The following is an 18,000-nucleotide window of genomic DNA, read 5'->3' as shown; positions in this document are numbered from 1 at the left end:
CCATAATTTTACTTTGTCATTTACAGTCCTTTGTTATCTCATCCTATTTACTCTGTCCTTGGTCAGGAATCTGGTATCAGAAGTTTTACAGGACAGTTTTATAGTTCCCGCTTATCAGCTCCTGTTAATGAAAGACATGCTCTGACTTTCCCAATTATCTTGCCCCTTTCTTAGCTAAATCTTCAGATCAATTCCTTTAACATGCCCTGTTAATGATTTTTCTTTTTCTCTTAAAATATGCCTGAGCTGGTGGGGCAGGGGTCTTTTCATCCCCCCCTTTTTCTTTATCATGGATAGAATCTTATATCCATTTGTCCATCTTGCCTCGGTTAGGGAGAGTATCCATCAGTTTGCTTAACCATTTGGTACTGTTGGGTAAGGACCATAGTCTGGATTGTAGAGAGTCGGTCCCTCATAAACTGCACTAGTCTGTTCAAGATGCACGGCCCAAAGGTGAAAATTAGTATTAAAATTATCAGAGGGCCAGCTATAATAGATAGCAAGGTAGTCAACCAGGGGGACTTACTAAACCATTGTTCAAACCATCCTTGTTGTGCCTCAAATTCTTTCTGCCATTTGGCTAATCTTTCTGTTACCTTTTCCATGGTTTCTCTGGCTACTCCTGTATGGTCAGCATAGAAACAGCATTGTTCCTTTAGGGCCACACAAAGACCGCCTTCCTGTAGGAACAGTAGGTCTAATCCCCTTCGATTCTGCAACACAACCTCAGAAAGGGAGGTAAGAGATTTTTCTAGGGCTGTAATGGATTTCGCCATAGCAGCTAGGTCATCATTCATGGCGGCCTGTAGATATAAGTATTGATTTCCCTGTACTATTGCAGCTGTTCCTGTACCGATTCCTGCAGCAATTCCCCCTACTCCTAGTAACAGAGCTAGGGTCAGGCTAATGGGTTCCCGGGGGTGCCTCTTTTGGCCTTCTAGGTGACCCAGAACATACTCTGATTGTAGGTAGGATATCCTAGGCCATAGCTGGACTAATACACAGAAATCGGTTGTGACATTTAGAATGGTAGTGGACACACAAGGGGTCAGTCCTGTGTTACATGCCCAGTAGGTCCCATTAGGTCCCCAGATATATTGATGGCCATCCTGAGTTGGGAGGGTCTGATTACAAAGGGAGTGATGTGACCTAGGTACCTTGCCTATACATAGGCCTTGCCCACTGACTTCAGGGATTGTAAGTTTAGAGCCAGGTAGGGAGGAACACTTGCTATTAGGGGTGCTACTATTTGTCCAACTAGCTGTGGTGGCAATTCCCTCATAATAAGGTGGGTTAGAGGCGAGACATAACCAACAGTCTAGGGTTTTGTCTGGACTGGTGGAATTAAGGGCTTGGAAAGCTCCTTGGACTAGGCGCAACAGCCGATCCCCAGTGCCTGGAGGAGGAGATTCAACAAAGGGGCTTCTAGGAAGGACGCTATCTGTTGGTGTGGACGCAGGGCTAGTAGGTGGGGGTATGGCCTTGGAGAGTTCTTTCCGTTCGGGGACTGTGGGCTCCAGTCTCTTCGGGGGCATGGGTACCCGCTGGTCTCCAAGAACCAAATTGGGGCCTACTGGGGTTTTTGTTTCTTCTTCCTCTACCTGAATTCAGAATAGGAGCCCTGGGTCGCCTTGCCAAGTGTATAGACGAACCCCCCATAAGTACCCCTGAAGCCATGCTATCTGTTTCCTTCCTTCCTGGGTAAATCTGATAGTTACATTAGATTCACCTGGGGTTGTCTCTAAAAATTGCACGTAGTCATCTCTAGGTTTTCCCTTGAGCCAATACCCATTTGAACTAGTCTCACAACCCCATGAGGCACAATAGTAGGCCTCTGGCCCCCCACATTGATAGGTACGGGTGCGCCCGGGGCAAAAATACCAGGATCGGAATCTGCAGGGTGGATAGGAGTCCCCTTTGGTTTTCTGAGTGTGTTCCCAAGATCCTTCGGCTAATTTACAAAGATCAAAAGTCAAGTCCGGCCACCAGGTATTTAGGGCGTGATGCCCTTTAGCCAGGACCAGTTTCTTTCCAGTTTCAATATTGTGAATAAACCAAACTAGATTTCTGGATACATGTGGACTGCCATAGGACATCATGGGAAACAAAGCTAAGATAATTAACAGCGTGAAAGTCTTATCTTTAGTGGGTTTTGGGTGCGTTGTAACCTCCATGTTGATTCCTGGGGTGCAGGGGTGGAGTCTTGTGGATGTGCAGCTTTCGCGTGGGATGCGTGGACCCAAGCTGCAATGCCGTCTACCTTGATGGTGGTAGGGGTGGTCAGCAAGACGGTGTAAGGTCCTTTCCAGCGAGGTTCAAGGTTTTTGTTCTGATGCCTGCGGACCCAGACGGTGTCTCCTATCTTGAAGGAGTGTGGCACTGTTGGTTTCTCCAGTTGTTCCTTATAGGCTGCTGCTAGGGGCTTCCAGACTTCATTTTGGACTAACTGCAATGCACGTACATGGGTCTGCAGGGTGGGGTTGAACAGAGCAGAAATCTCAGTTTCATAGAAATTGACAGCAGGTGGTGGGGCACCATACAGAATTTCAAAGGGGGTTAGTCCTTGAGGGCCAGGGGTGTTCCTGGCCCTGTACAAAGCTAATGGCAGGAGTTGCACCCAGTCTCTAGTGCCAGTTTCAAGCGTTAATTTAGTTAAAGTCTCCTTGATAGTTCTATTCATTCTTTCTACCTGCCCTGAGCTTTGGGGTCGGTAAGCACAATGTAATTTCCAATTAATCCCCAATGTACTGGCCACTAACTGACTTACCTGGGAGGTGAAGGCAGGCCCGTTTTCTGAACCAATAGCCCCAGGTACACCATACCTTGGAAAGATTTCTTCCAGTAGCTTCTTTGCTACGACTTTAGCAGTCTCATGCCAAGTGGGATATGCTTCTACCCATCCTGAAAAAGTGTCCACAAAAACTAAAAGATACCTGTATCCATACATACCGGTTTGATTTCTGTAAAGTCGACTTCCCAACTGGTTCCAGGCTTGTGCCCTCTGGTCTGGGTCCCAATCCCAAATTTTATTTTACCTGCGTTAACCTGAGCACAAGCTTGACAATTTCTCACAACTTGCCTGATGATTGAGTCTCTGTGGGGCAGGTATAGATTTCCTTCTCCACGATCTAAGAGGTTTCTCATCTTTTTAGCTCCCAAATGAGTAAGTCTGTGCAAGGATCTTATTAGTTCTTTGGTCTGTTTGATAGGCATTACAGTTTTTCCCTGGTATTCCCATGTGCCTTCAGCTGGGTTATAGGTGGCCTCTAGATGTTGCACAATGTCCAAATCTGGGTCCTCATAGACCCATCGTTCCTCGAAGCCCTCGGGTGGCTTTTTAACCTTTTGTGGCAATAGGGTAGTCACTAGGAGTTGTGGGCCTAAAGCTGCATTCCTAGCAGTTTCGTCTGCCAGTCTGTTTCCTTTTGCCTCTAGATGGTCTCCCTTTTGGTGGCCAGGGCAATGTATTATACTTAGTCTCTTTGGCAGAAAGAGGGCCTTTAATAAGGCTAAGATTTCAGTCTTATTCTTGATCTCTCTTCCCTCTGAGGTTAATAACCCTCGCCGCCGATATATTTCTCCATGGATATGGGCGGTAGCAAAGGCATACCGACTGTCTGTGTATACATTGAGTTTCTTCCCCTCAGCCAGTTTTAAGGCCTGCATCAGAGCTATCAGCTCTGCTCGCTGGGCTGATGTTCCTCCCGGTAACGCGCTCTCCCAGATTACCTCTGATTCAGTGGTGATGGCTGCTCCTGCTCGTCGTTCCCCGTTTAGCAAATAGCAACTCCCGTCAGTGAACCAGACTAACTCCGCGTCCGTCATAGGTTGGTCTAACAGATCTGGTCGGGTTCCTTGGGTCTCTGCAAGAATCTGTTGGCAATTGTGGGGGACGGGTCCCCCGGGGAGGGGCAGGAGCGTGGCTGGGTTTAGAGTTACTAAAGGACCGAACAGGATTCGGTCCGTGTCCAGCAATAAAGATTGGTAGTGGGTAAGCCGGGCATTGGAGATCCAGCGGTCAGGAGGTTGCCGGATTACTGCTTCGATGGCATGTGGAGTTAACAAGGTTAGTGGCTGTCCCAGAGTCAGTTTAGTAGCATCCTTAATTAGGATTGCTACTGCTGCTATCATCTGGAGGCAGGGAGGCCATCCTGATGCCACAGGGTCCAATTTTTTTGACAAGTAGGCAATTGGGCGTCTCCATGGCCCCAATTTCTGGGTTAGGACTCCCTTTGCATATCCCTGCTTTTCGTCAACAAAGAGGTCAAAAGGCTTAGTGATGTCCGGTAAACCCAGGGCAGAGGCAGATAGGAGGGCCTGTTTGATGTGATCAAACGCCCTCTGGTGTTCATTTGTCCAGGCGAAAGGGCTGTTCTGCTTTGTTAATAGGTACAGAGGGGCTGCTATCTCTGCAAATCCAGGAATCCATAGTCTACAAAAACCTGCTGTCCCCAGGAATTCCCGTAGTTGTTTGGGATTCTGGGGAATGGAAATACTCGAGATAGTTTCTTTCCGGGCTGCGGTGAGCCATCTTTGACCATTATGAAGCTCATATCCGAGGTAGGTAACTTTCGTCTGACAGATTTGTGCTTTCTTTGCAGAGGCCTGGTACCCCAATTGCCCTAGAGCCTGCAGTAATGCTTTGGTCCCTTCAATACATTCTTCTTCGGTAGGGGCCGCCACTAGAATGTCATCTACGTATTGGAGCATTATTAGGGAGGGGTTTTTTACCCGGAAATCAGCTAAGTCCTGATGTAGGGCTTCGTCAAAAAGTGTGGGACTGTTCTTAAATCCTTGTGGTAACCGGGTCCAGGTCAATTGTCCTGAGAGTCCTTCCTCAGGATCCTTCCATTCAAATGCAAATAGGGCCTGGCTCTGGGGACTTAACCTCAAGCAGAAGAATGCATCCTTTAAATCTAGGACAGTATACCAGGTATGAGTGGGAGGCAAGGTACTGAGGAGGTTATAAGTGTTGGGTACCGTGGGGTGGATGTCTTCCACTCTCTTGTTTATCTTCCTTAAGTCTTGTACCGGGCGATAGTCTTGAGTCCCTGGCTTTTTGACTGGGAGTAAGGGGGTGTTCCAGGGTGATCGGCAAGGTGTCAGTATGCCTTGATCTAGGAGCCACTTGATATGCGGTTTAATGCCTAGGTAAACTTCCCTGGACATGGGGTATTGTTTAATATTGATAGGTATTGCAGTGGTCTTGAGTGAGATCACTATGGGGGCTTGGCGTATTGCCATTCCCATTCCCCCAGTTTCAGCCCAGGCCTCTGGGTAGGAGCTGAGCCAATAGTCCATATCTTTGCCAAGTTCGGGGAGTTGGTCAAATAGTCTATATTCATCTTCCAAGTTAAAAGTCAATATATGGAGAGGCACCCCGTTGGGCCCACTTATGGAGGCCCTTCCATTCTCAAAACAAATCTGAGCTTTTAGTTTGGTTAGTAAGTCTCTTCCTAGTAATGGGTATGGACAGTCGGGCACATGCAGGAATGAGTGGGAGACCTTACCTGAGGCAAGGTGGACTTCTCTTTTAGTGGTCCATCGATACGGTTTGCATCCGGTGGCCCCCTGGACCCATGTCGTCCTTCCACTTAGGAGTCCGGGGTCCTGCGTCAGCACTAAATGTTGGGCTCCTGTGTCCACTAGGAAGGTTAGCGGTTGCTCCCCCACTTGTAGAGTTATCCGGGGCTCAGGGGGGAGCTCCTGGCCCTGACGTCCCTAATCATCATCATCCAAAGTTAGTAGTTGAGGGGTTTTGTTGGGGTACCTCCTTGAGTCAGGGAGCCTTTTGGGATTTCTTGGACAGTCTTTTGCCCAATGTCCTTTTTCCTTACAGTAGGCGTATTGGTCGTGTTCCACTTGGGGCCTGCTTCGTCCCCTTTCTCTTTCTGGTTTAGTCCCTTTTGACCCTGTCTGAGCTATTGCGGCCAGTACTTTACTTATTTCTTTATTACGCTTTTGATCCCTCTTATCTAATTCCTCTCGGTATCTTATATCTCTTTCTTCCTGCACTTTCCTAATCCTCTCTTCTTTTTCTTCTGGAGTTTCCCTCTTATTGTAAATCTTTTCTGCTTCCTTTAACAAATCTGCCAGGGAGAAATCCTGCAGATTATCCAACCTTTGTAGCTTGCTTCTAATGTCAGGGGCAGATTGCCAAATGAATGCCATAGAGACATTGCCTTTCTGTTCCTCACTATCTGGGTCGAAAGGAGTAAAACTTCGATATGCCTCCTTCAATCTTTCTAGAAATGCAGTAGGGGTTTCGTCCGCCCTCTGAACAGTTTGCCTTACCTGAGCCAAATTGGTGGGCCTTCGTCCGGCCCCATGGAGACCCGCTATGAGTAACTGGCGATAGAGACGTAGGTGGTTCCTACCTTCATCAGTATTGTAATCCCAATCAGGCCATGTCAAGGGAAAAGCCTCATTAATCAGATTGGGGAGCTGTGTGGGATGCCCATTGTCCCCAGGAACATTTTTACGGGCTTCTAATAAGACTTTTTGTCTTTCCTCGGATGTGAGGAGAGTTTGGAGAAGCTGCTGGCAGTCATCCCAGGTTGGTTGGTGGGTCACTAGAATGGACTCAATTAAAGAGGTTAAGGCTACAGGGTCACTCGAGAAGGAAGGGTTATGGGTTTTCCAGTTATAAAGGTCGGAGGCAGAGAAAGGCCAGTATTGATATTGACCATTAGGGCCTCCAGTCTGTCTTAAGGGGAAAATCTTTGAGGTTTCCCTAGAAGTTGTAGGCTCCTTGCGCCCTCGGAGTCTTCCCACCATTGGAGAGGGGTCTGGGAGGATTCCGGCAATTGGGGGTTCCTCATCCTCCTCGGAGGAATCCGGATGAGGGTTGGTGTCGGGGAGAGGTTGAGGAGGGTAAGGTGGGGGTTCTTCTGCTAGTAGATCTATTAAGGTATTTTCCTTGGGTGGAAGGACAGTCCGAGGTTTCGACTTAGGAGGAGCGGAGGGCTTGGATTTATCCAGTATAGGATATAGTCTAGAGGTTTGGGTGGTCTGAGGAGGGACAGGAATAAAAGGAGCGGGAGTGGTAGGAGGAAGGGAGGGTTCGTTAGGAAGGGAAGAGAGGAGGGGTTTTGGGGTAGCAAAGGGGGTGACCCATGGTGGCGGGTCAAAAACCAGGTTTTCCCAAGTCACGATGTATGGAACTTGGTCAAGATGTCCTTTAGGGCCTGGAGTGAAGATGTGGGATTTGACCTGTGAAACAAGATCGGGATTAAAGGACCCTTCTTTGGGCCAGCCTACGTTGAAGGTTGGCCATTCAGAAGTGCAGAGGGTTACCCACTTCTTCTTTTTGACCTTGACCGATAAGTTGCTGGCACGGTTTCGGACGTCCTGCCAATGGTCGAGGGTGAGACTCAGGGGGGTTACCATGGATTGCCCCATTTCAGTCTCGCTGGTAAAAAGGAAATTAAGAAACAGGCACAAGCACAAGAGAACGCAGACAAGACAACAGATTACAAGCACTGCGCGTCTTCGGCACGGACCGAAGAAATCAAATGTCAGAGAGTGCAAGCCCCTCCGGCCAAAAACAAGTCCCGACGAATCGAGCACCAAACAAGTCCCGACGAATCGGGCACCAAACAAGTCCCGATGAATCGGGCACCAAGACCCCTAGGACGTCTCCCAGGGTGGCAGGGGAGAAGTCTGAGTTCGTCAACTCCTTCTCGGGCTGCTCAAAGTACAAAGTGACCACGCGTGATCATACAAACGCTGCGCTCAGGAAACGTAGAAACAGACATGCAAAGAAATATGACAACACGACAATGAGCTCGAGATGGCCAGCTTACCTCCCAGTAGTTCTTCCAGAAGTTCCTCGGGCAGGGATTCAGGGCAGCAGATCTCGGTGGGACCTCCAGATGAAAGACCCTCCGTCCCCCTGTCCAAGGAAGATCACGCGAAGACACTGGCTGCAAAAGCAAGAGGCTGTTTATTGGTACACAGGCACCTGCAGGTGCTCAGCACAACCTCAGCCGGAGCTTCGGTGAACTGGCACACCGGGCTTTGGGGTACAGGTTTTTTATAGGGTAAAGGGGCAGGTTTCGCGCGCGCGGTAAGCAACAGGTATCTTATTGGCTATTTTGAATCCAGCATTTAGACATCCTTGGAAAAGCCATAAATTTACTTTAACTGGAGAGGGGGGATGATAGATAGAGACACAGGTTTTCCCAAATTGCCCGCAGCACGGGTTGTAAAAATGGTAAAGAATGTATAAACACAGACCTCTCCCATCTTATCTGTGAAGCCCAGGGGAGCTGACCCGAGCCCTCTGGGGGGGGGGTCAGAGCGGCTCAGAACTTAAGATAACATGCTTCACAGGCCATAATTTTACTTTGTCATTTACAGTCCTTTGTTATCTCATCCTATTTACTCTGTCCTTGGTCAGGAATCTGGTATCAGAAGTTTTACAGGACAGTTTTATAGTTCCCGCTTATCAGCTCCTGTTAATGAAAGACATGCTCTGACTTTCCCAATTATCTTGCCCCTTTCTTAGCTAAATCTTCAGATCAATTCCTTTAACATGCCCTGTTAATGATTTTTCTTTTTCTCTTAAAATAGGCCTGAGCTGGTGGGCCAGGGGTCTTTTCACTGTGAGTCTTTTTTCAGCAGCCCACTAGTATATATTACCAGATTAATTGTATCCTTACTCGAAATCTCACATGTTGATGTTCCAAATACCTGGTGCCTCAGATTGTGACTTCATTAAATATATGGTTCCTTTTTAATTTTTATTTTTATTTTATGTGTTGCTAGAGATTGAACCTAGGGCCTTGGGCATGTGAGGCAAATAATCTACCAGTTGAGCTATATCCCCAGATCAATTATGGTTCTTAAAGTAATGGTTAATGCTAATCCAGCTAATTGGCATAAAACCTAATCCAATTAAATTTTTCTCCTTATAAAAAGCAGGAATAAGGATACAGAAGAATAGAAAAAAAAACATGCAAACACAGTCAAAAGATAGCAATATAAATGTACAAGTGTGGCCCTCAAAGAAAACCATTCCTGGAGACATCTTGATATAGAGACTCTGGAATTGGTACAAATAAATTTATGTTTCACCACATCTGTGACTTTTTCATGAGAGCCCAATTATATTGATGGAGCTCACTAGGACACATATACACTGTACCTGCAGCATGTGTGAATGAAGGTAAAAATGAATCACATCACATTCCAACAGCATTGAAAGACTGAACTGCTGAAAGAAATAATTTTTTTCTGAAATATTATAACCGCATTCAGGATACACTCATTACCTGATGGGGCTGTAGAGATTTTTGGCTACCCTCTCCTATATTAGAAGAATAACTATTTGGATTATATTTATCTGACTTCAGGACATTGATCAGGTAGTTTGGTGGTAGTGGGAAGTAAGAAAAATAAAATTCTGAAGAGCATGTGATGAAGACTTACTCTTTAACTGTAAAATGAAAACTTGAGTTGGGGCAGAGCTGCTGAAAATTACAGGTGTGAGAAATGCTATACTCACACTGAGCTGAATAGTCCCAAATAAACACATTCAGATAAAGAATAAAAATAGTCTTTATGTGTACATTCTCCACAGTCTCATATAGCAATATGACTTGAATAATAACTAGTTACCAAACAAAAACTAAATTCGATGTTCATTGACACATTTCTAGATACCAAGTCAAATCTCAGACAATTTAGAAAACTGAATATTTTGTAATGTTCATTTTATTTGTATATAAAAAACCATTTGGTAAAAAATATAAATAGTATAAGCTAATTATTCAAACTTAGTCAAAATATTTTATAAAATTGACCTCAGTTAAGTTCTGCCTTAGTAAGTTAAAAATACTGTGAGGTCTAAATTCTCAATGTGTAAAACAAGCAACAATCCATTAGAAGAGGGATGCAGAGGAGGCAGATTCCTAGAGAGACTACCAGTCTATTTGATATCCTTATTTCTAAAATTATCCTTAAGACAAATTTGTTTGGCACTTTTTAAACCCTTTTAGAAATCACTGTTGAAAACAAAATAAGTGACTGAAGTTTTTCTAATATTGGCACATGAATTTCATAGATATTAATCCAAAGGTCTATTGGAGAAAAAAGAGGTGCCTGATTATTTTTGTTATATGTGTATTTCAAAGGTGTTGAAACAAAATCAGAATAAAATGTTTCAAAAATTACAGCAACAGATTTTTATTGAATCTTTCCTTTTTTTCATAGACATTATTACAGTGGTGAAGTCAAGCAAATACAGGAAAAGTAGCACTTCATAACTAGAAGTGGTCATGTAGTTGACTGTGGGCCAGCCCAAGACAAAAAAAGTTACAGAATTTATGTTGACTTCTCCCATTTCATCCACAGGGCTTGTTGTTCACATATCTATTAGTTTTATTCTGAGTTTCATATTTAAGTTATTATTTATATAAAGATAAAAACCAAACAAAATTATTGATATTTTCTTTATTAAATTTTATAGGAACTTCTGCATTTCTTATAATAGGACATTTGCAAATAACCATGGTCAGAGAATGTCTCTGGTGTTCATCTTCAGTGTCTAGAATATGTTGTAACATGGTTGGATACTGAGGCCCAAGAAGGCCTTTGAAATATTTGGGAAATTATTTTAACCTCATACTTCTGTTTTTAGAAATATTGTTTTTAATTTTTTGCCATAACTATTTCAGTCTTCTGCACATAATACATTTGGAACAAACACCTAACTTAAATTTATTGTGGTTATAAAAATTCATCAGTTATTTCCAGCATGCTTACTTTCTAAAGTCTTAAGTGGTTTGAATTAACATGTTATATTAAATTATTTATAAATATATATTAAAGTAGACACTCAAAAATATCTTTAGCTCAGAGAAATTTACCATATTTTTTAACCATGATAAATGAAATTTATATCATTTTCAGCTTCATGGTTGTAATATATTCTAATATTTACAAGTGTACATCATAATAAATTTTACATTTTATGATTTTATAAACTTTTCCCCCCTACATTCTGACAAAATCCTAAAAACCCAGGGCCTTAAACAGAGTTTAAACTAAGCTAGCAAAGACAAAAACAGAAATAATACAGTTGACAAAATCATCTTTCTTCTCTGTGAACATCAATGTTAGCTGTCTTTTGAAAAATTATTACTAAAACTGCTTTTGAAAATATCTACTAAACTTTCATCATGACATTAATACAGGTAATTGATTTTATGGACAGTTTTAATTCTCATGTTGGGTTTAAATCTTAAATACTTAGAAGACAATGAGATGGAAAAAAATCTTACTTCTTTTTTATTTTTTTATTATTATATACAAATGGGATACATGTTGTTTCTCTATTTGTACATAGAGTCAAGGCATACCATTTGTGTAATCATACGTTTACATAGAGCAATGATGTTTGAATATTTTTTTCCCTTCCCCCCCACCCCTCCCACCCCTCCCACCGCTCCCACCCCTCTTTTCCCTCTATACAGTCATTCTTTCCTTCATTCTTACTGCTCTCCTTATCCCTAACCCTAAACCTAACCCTAAACCTAATGCTAACCCCTCCCACCCCCCATTATATGTCCTCATCTGCTTATCAGCGAGATCATTTGTCCTTCAGTTTTTTGATATTGGCTTATCTCACTTAGCATGATATTCTCCAATTTCATCCATTTGCCTGCAAATGCCATAATTTTATCATTCTTCATTGCGGAGTAATATTCCATTGTATATATATGCCACAGTTTCTTTATCCATTCATCAACTGAAGGGCATCTAGGTTGGTTCCACAATCTGGCTATGGTGAATTGAGCAGCAATGAACATTGATGTGGCTGTATCTCTGTAGTATGCTGATTTTAAGTCCTTTGGGTATAGACCAAGGAGTGGGATAGCTGGGTCAAATGGTGTTTCCATTCCAAGCTTTCTGAGGAATCTGCACACTGCTTTCCAGAGTGGCTGCACTAATTTGCAACCCCACCAGCAATGTATGAGTGTTCCTTTTTCACCACATCCTCGCCAACACCTATTGTTGCTTGTGTTCTTGATAATCACCATTCTAATTGGGGTGAGATGAAATCTTAGGGTAGTTTTGATTTGCATTTCCCTTATTACTAGGGATGTTGAACATTTTTTCATATATCTGTTGATTACTTGTACATCTTCTTCTGTGAAGTGTCTGTTCATTTCCTTAGCCCATTTGTCGATTGGATCATTTGCATTTTTTGTGTAGAGTTTTTTGAGTTCTTTATAGATTCTGGAAATTAGCGCTCTATCTGAAGTATGGTTGGCAAAGATATTCTCCCACTCTGTAGGCTCTCTTTTCACATTGCTGATAGTTTACTTTGCTGAGAGAAAGCATTTTAGTTTGAATCTATCCCAGTTGTTGATTCTTGCTTTTATTTCTTGTGCTATGGGAGTCCTCTTAAGGAAGTCTGATCCTAGGCCAACAAGTTGAAGATTTGGACCTACTTTTTCTTCTATAAGATGCAGTGTCTCTGGTCTGATTCTGAGGTCCTTGATCCATTTTGAGTTGAGTTTTGTGTAGGGTGAGAGATAGGGGTTTAATTTCATTCTATTGCATATGGTTTTCCAGTTTTCCCAGCACCATTTGTTGAAGAGGCTATCTTTTCTCCATTGCATATTTTTGGCCCCTTTGTCTAGTATGAGAAAATTGTATTTATTTGGGTTTGTGTCCATGTCCTCTATTCTGTAATATTGATCTACCTGTCTATTTTGGTACCAATACCATGCCGTTTTTGTTACTATTGCTTTGTAGTAGAGTTGAAGATCTGGTATTGCAATACCCCCTGCTTCGCTCTTTCTACTGAGGATTGCTTTAGGTTTTCTAGGTTTTTTATTCTTTCAGATGAATTTCATAATTGCTTGCTCTATTTCTGCAAGGTACATCGTTGAGATTTTAATTGGAATTGCATTGAATCTGTATAGCACTTTAGGTAGTATAGTCATTTTGACAATATTAATTCTGCCTATCCAGGAACATGGGAGATCTTTCCATCTTCTAAGGTTTTCTTAAATTTCTTTCTTTAGTGTTCTGTAGTTCTCATTGTAGAGGTCTTTCACCTCTTTTGTGAGATTGATTCCCAAGTATTTTATTTTTTTCTTGGCTATTGTGAATGGAGTAGTTTTCCTAATTTCTCTTTCTGAAGATTCATCACTTATGTATAAAAATGCATTGGATTTATGAGCATTGATCTTGTAACCTGCTACTTTACTGAATTCACTTATGAGTTCTAAAAGTTTTCTGGTGGAATTTCCAGGTTCCTCTAAATATATAATCATGTCATCAGGGAACAGGGATAGTTTGAGTTCTTCTTTTCCTATTCGTATCCCTTTAATTTCTTTGGTTTGTCTAATTGCTCTGGCTAGAGTCTCAAGGATGATGTTGAATAGAAGTGGTGAAAGAGGGCATCCCTGCCTTGTTCCAGTTTTTAGGGGGAACGCTTTCAGTTTTTCACCATTTAGAATGATATTGGCCATGGGCTTAGGGTAGATGGCCTTTATAATGTTAAGAAATGTTCCCACTACCCCAATTTAAAATCTTACTTCTTGATGAAATCTAGGTAACAGAAGAAAAACTAAAATGCCTTTGGGAAAATATTTTTTTATAGTTATGTTTTATTCAGGTCTCTGAATTAGATATCATGTGCAAACTTGAATATTTATTGACCTATTTGAATATTTATTGACCTTTTTGGCATTTCAAAAGTCCTTTCTGTACATCAAAAAGTGTAAAGGGTATCCATTCCTGATGTCAGGAAAATTGATTTTAGCAAATATAACAATATTTTCTGTTCTCAACTAAAAATGATAGCTGGTATTTACTTAAACCCTACCAGGTGCCATTGTGTAAAGGTCTACAATGTTATTTAGTTTAATTCACAAATATTATTTGCCTAAATGGAGCCATAAAGAGATTAACTTGTCAAAATGAAACAGCTGAAAGCTTTAAAGAGAAGGGAGAGAGTACAGTTCTGAGTTTACTTATGTTCTTAATTCCTACATGCCTGCAAAAAGACCTGGAAATTGTGATCCCTATGTACCAAATGGATGAAAGTCACTTTTTTGTCTTACGATTTCTGTGTTTGGCTACCCCAAGATAAAAGAATTTCTGACATGATTATTTATATTATGGGTTTGGAGAGAAAAATCATGAACAGTTATGGATGTAAAGGTAGAATGTCTATCTCACAAGTGCTAAAAACAAGTATTTCAATAAAGGTTTATACTAAAGTGAACAGCACAGGGGTCATAGAGTACTTCTTTAAATTTCAACTGTCAACCTGAAATAGTATTATCCCATAAACATAAGAAACGCAAATCTGTCTTCTGGCTACAACAGTATTGCTATTATTATCTGGAATTGCACTACACTAAAATAAATAAGATTCTAATATTTTAATTTTATGCAACATGATTACATTATAATTTTACATAACAGTGGTTCTCATTGTGACATATTCCTCCATATGTGTATTATTATTTACTCTAATTCATTCCCTAGTACTTCCCTTGTCCTCTTTACCTCCCTTGTCCTGTTCCCTTCCTCTACTTTTCTGGTCTTACTTTAATTTATTTACATTTTTATTGGTGCATTATAATTATACATAAATATGGAATTCACAATGGTATCTTCACAATTTATACAGTATATTTTTGATACTATTGCACAGTTCTTTCCCTTTCCCTCCCTACCTCCCTCTTGATCCCCTACCTCTCCTCTACTGACTTCCCTATTTATCTGAGATGCTCCCTTTTCATTCCATTTTTCTAACGTATTTATTGAAGATAAATTAACTGACTAAAATGAAAGCAATAGTCTCCCCAAATAAACTACTATTTTCTACATGTAGTTTATTGCTTCCAAATTTTAAGAAAATGGGTAGGTTAGGATCTGTACAATGGGGCTGGGGATGTAGTTCAGGTGCTAGAGTGCTTTCTTTCCAAGAACAAGACCCTGGGTTCAATCCCCATCACTGCAAAAAAAAAAAAAAAAAAAAAAAAAAAAAAAGAAGGATCTGTACAATTAAATGAAATGCCATGAAACATTGTAAAATAGTACTCTCCCTTCCCTTTTTATATAGAGAGGTGTTATGGTTACACTTTGCAATAGGAATTGCAAATTTGCCTCAGATATCCATTTAAAATTGTAGTGAAAACTAATAATCAGAAGTTTATTCAAAATCTCTCTTATGTACACATAATTTGTTGCTGTTAATTTGCTTATTGAATAAAATACAAGATTTGTGATGGTTTCAGTGGGTGTGAGGTTGTTGCCAGAAGCTCAGTCCTTGTCTCTGATGCCAATCCAAAAATGAGGACATTTTTGGAAAAGGAATAAAATGGTTTATTGCCTTCCTAGCGGAGGGGAAACACAGGGGACACCTGTTCCAATGACTGATTTTGCTCATAATCAGGAACTGCCCATTTTTATAGGAGTGATTGAGAGAAAATGAGTTCAGGAAAGAGAGTTTATGAAGGAGAAGATCAAGGAAAAGAAGATCAGGGTGGCAAAGTGTAGGGTTAAGAACAGGGAGAAGTTTAGAGAAAAGAAGATTAGTGAGAAGATCAGGGAAATGGCTAGGAAAAAGAAAAATATGTATAATTTTTAAAGTGACAAGGGATATTCTCAAAGCATCAAGTGATCCTCTGGTACATTGCCCCACTGTAAATTGTGAGCTTCTATTTCTATGGAAAGTGGGCAACAATATATCCAATCTATTTTCTCCTGAAAGCAGGGAAAATTTGTGGAAGTATCCCAAAGTCCTTGTTCTCTATCAGGTGGGACATGGACAGTTAAGAGCAGTCAGCATCAGAGTAGTCCAGAGGTTCACAGTGGCAGATGGCATGTGACTGAACTATCATATATAGGGCAGAGTTTGTGCTAAGTTCACAAAAATCAGGGCAGTAAATCATTACTTTTTGTAAGTAATAAGAACAAAAAATTAGTATTTTACTCAGTCTCTGAAAACAATGTGGACTGTAACTCATAAACTTATTAGTGAAAAACAGATCAAACTCATCAATGTAGGAGGTTAGGAAGATCTGTAGGTCTATGAAATCAGAATAAAATTAGTTTATGAGAAAATTTTAAATCTTGTAATTATTATTAGGCACTCATACATAAGAACATTTATTTATTTATTTATTTATTTATTTATAAATGTGGTCTTGCTCAGTTACCAAAGCTGGACTCCAACTTGCAATCCTCCAGGCTCAGCCTCCCCAGTAGCTGGAATGACAGGCATGTACCACCACACAGCTACATTAAGAGATTTGTAAACTGAGATCTGAAAGGTGAATATATGCTATGCAAAGAACCCCAGCCTCCCCTCCATGTAGGTAGGAGTCACCAGCTAGGGACCAAGGTGGTGCTCATAGGATAACCTTCTTTACTGAGCTTCCTCTTGAGTCCAAAGTCTTCCTCTCCAGGAAAGAGAATATTCACAGTATGGGAGCAGAAATCTCCAAGGTCAGGAAACTGCCCTGCATCAAGGGATACTCAAATAAAGGCCTGTCCTAGGAGCATCTGGGCAGAAGCAGAAGAGTCACAGGATGGAGAAGTCATAGAGTGACTGTTTATTTCCCAGGAGCTGTTGAAAATTAAAAGTCCTGAGTAATTTTCATTCTTGCCTATTCCATTTCATTCATTCCATTATTATGTTTTATTATGTTTTTGGTGGGGGGAGGCTGAGGATCCTTAGGTCAATGGACTAAGTCGATCAATTCTTGGTTACTATCCTTTATATATCATGTAGATTTTGCATACTCCTACCATGTGTTCACTTACATCAAACATACTTGATTGCCATCTCCTTCTCAACCCCCAAGACTTATTCTGTTTTAGAGTATAATTTTTTGATATTTTATTTTAATTTTATTAACTGAATTTTGATTCATTGTACACAAATGGGGTACAACTTTTCATTTCTATGGTTGTACACAATGTAGATTCACTTCATTCATGTAATGATATGTATACATAGGGTAATACTTTCTGTCTTATTCTACTATCTTCCCTTCCCCCACCCACTTCTGCCCCATTTTTCTCTACACCATTCAAAGGTACTTCATTCTTCTTTCTCCCCTTGTCATCGCCCCTGGTTATGTATCATCATCCACTTATCAGAGAATACATTCAGCCTTTAGTTTTTTGGGCTTAGTCTATTTTTTTTAGCATAATATTTTCCAACTTCATCCCTTTACCAGAAAATGCCATAATTTTATCCTTATGTATGAGTAATATTTTATTGTGTATATACAACAGTTTCTTTATCCATTCATCTATTGAAGGGCATCTTCATTGATTCCACAATCTAGCTATTGAGAATTGAGCAGCTATGAACATTTATGTGGCTGCATCTATGTAGTATCTGATTTTAAGACCTTTGGGTATAAAATGAGGAGTGGGATACCTGGGTCAAATAGTGGGTCCTTTCCAAGCTTTCTGTAGAATTTCCATACTTTGTTCCAGAGTGTCTGCACCAAAATGCAACTCCACCAGCAATGTACAAGGGTGTCTTTTTCCCCACATCCATGCCAACACTTACTATTGCTTGTGTTGTTGTTAATATCCGTTCTAATTGGAGTTAGAGGAACTGCTAGGGTCATTTTAAATTGCATTTCTCTAATTACTAGTGATGATGAGCACTTTTTCATTTGTTGACCACCTGTATATCTTCCTCTGTGAAGTGTCTGCCCATTTCCTTAGCCCATGTATTGATTGGGTTCTTTGTATTTTGGGTGTAAAATAATCTTTGGAGATCAGTGCTATGTCTGAGGTGTGTGTGGAAAAGATATTCCCCCACCTGTAGGCTCTCTTTTCACATTATTGATTGTTTCCTTTGCTGATAAAAAGCTTTTTAGTTTGAATCTTTCTCATTTATTGATTCTTGATTTCATTTCTTGTTCTACATGGGTCTTGTTAAGGAAGTCTTGTCTTAAGTCAATGTGATGGAGATTTGGGCCTACATTTTCTTCTATTTGGTGAAGG

General features: G+C 41.0%; 1 protein-coding gene across 1 annotated transcript; it reads right to left on the bottom strand.

Annotated features, from left to right (window-relative positions):
• Positions 1-2,018: 2,018 nt before the first annotated feature.
• On the bottom strand, positions 2,019-7,401 carry LOC124975428 (uncharacterized). Its single transcript, XM_047538155.1, is given in 2 exon segments — positions 2,019-2,946; positions 2,949-7,401. Coding segments are annotated over 2 exon segments (5,280 nt in total). The 3' UTR covers positions 2,019-2,119.
• Between the last annotated feature and the right edge of the window lie 10,599 nt (positions 7,402-18,000).

This window comes from Sciurus carolinensis, unplaced genomic scaffold (genome assembly GCF_902686445.1).
Source record: "Sciurus carolinensis unplaced genomic scaffold, mSciCar1.2, whole genome shotgun sequence".
In the NCBI taxonomy this organism is placed as follows: Eukaryota; Metazoa; Chordata; class Mammalia; order Rodentia; family Sciuridae; genus Sciurus; species Sciurus carolinensis.
This window is presented reverse-complemented; position numbering and strand designations above follow the sequence as displayed.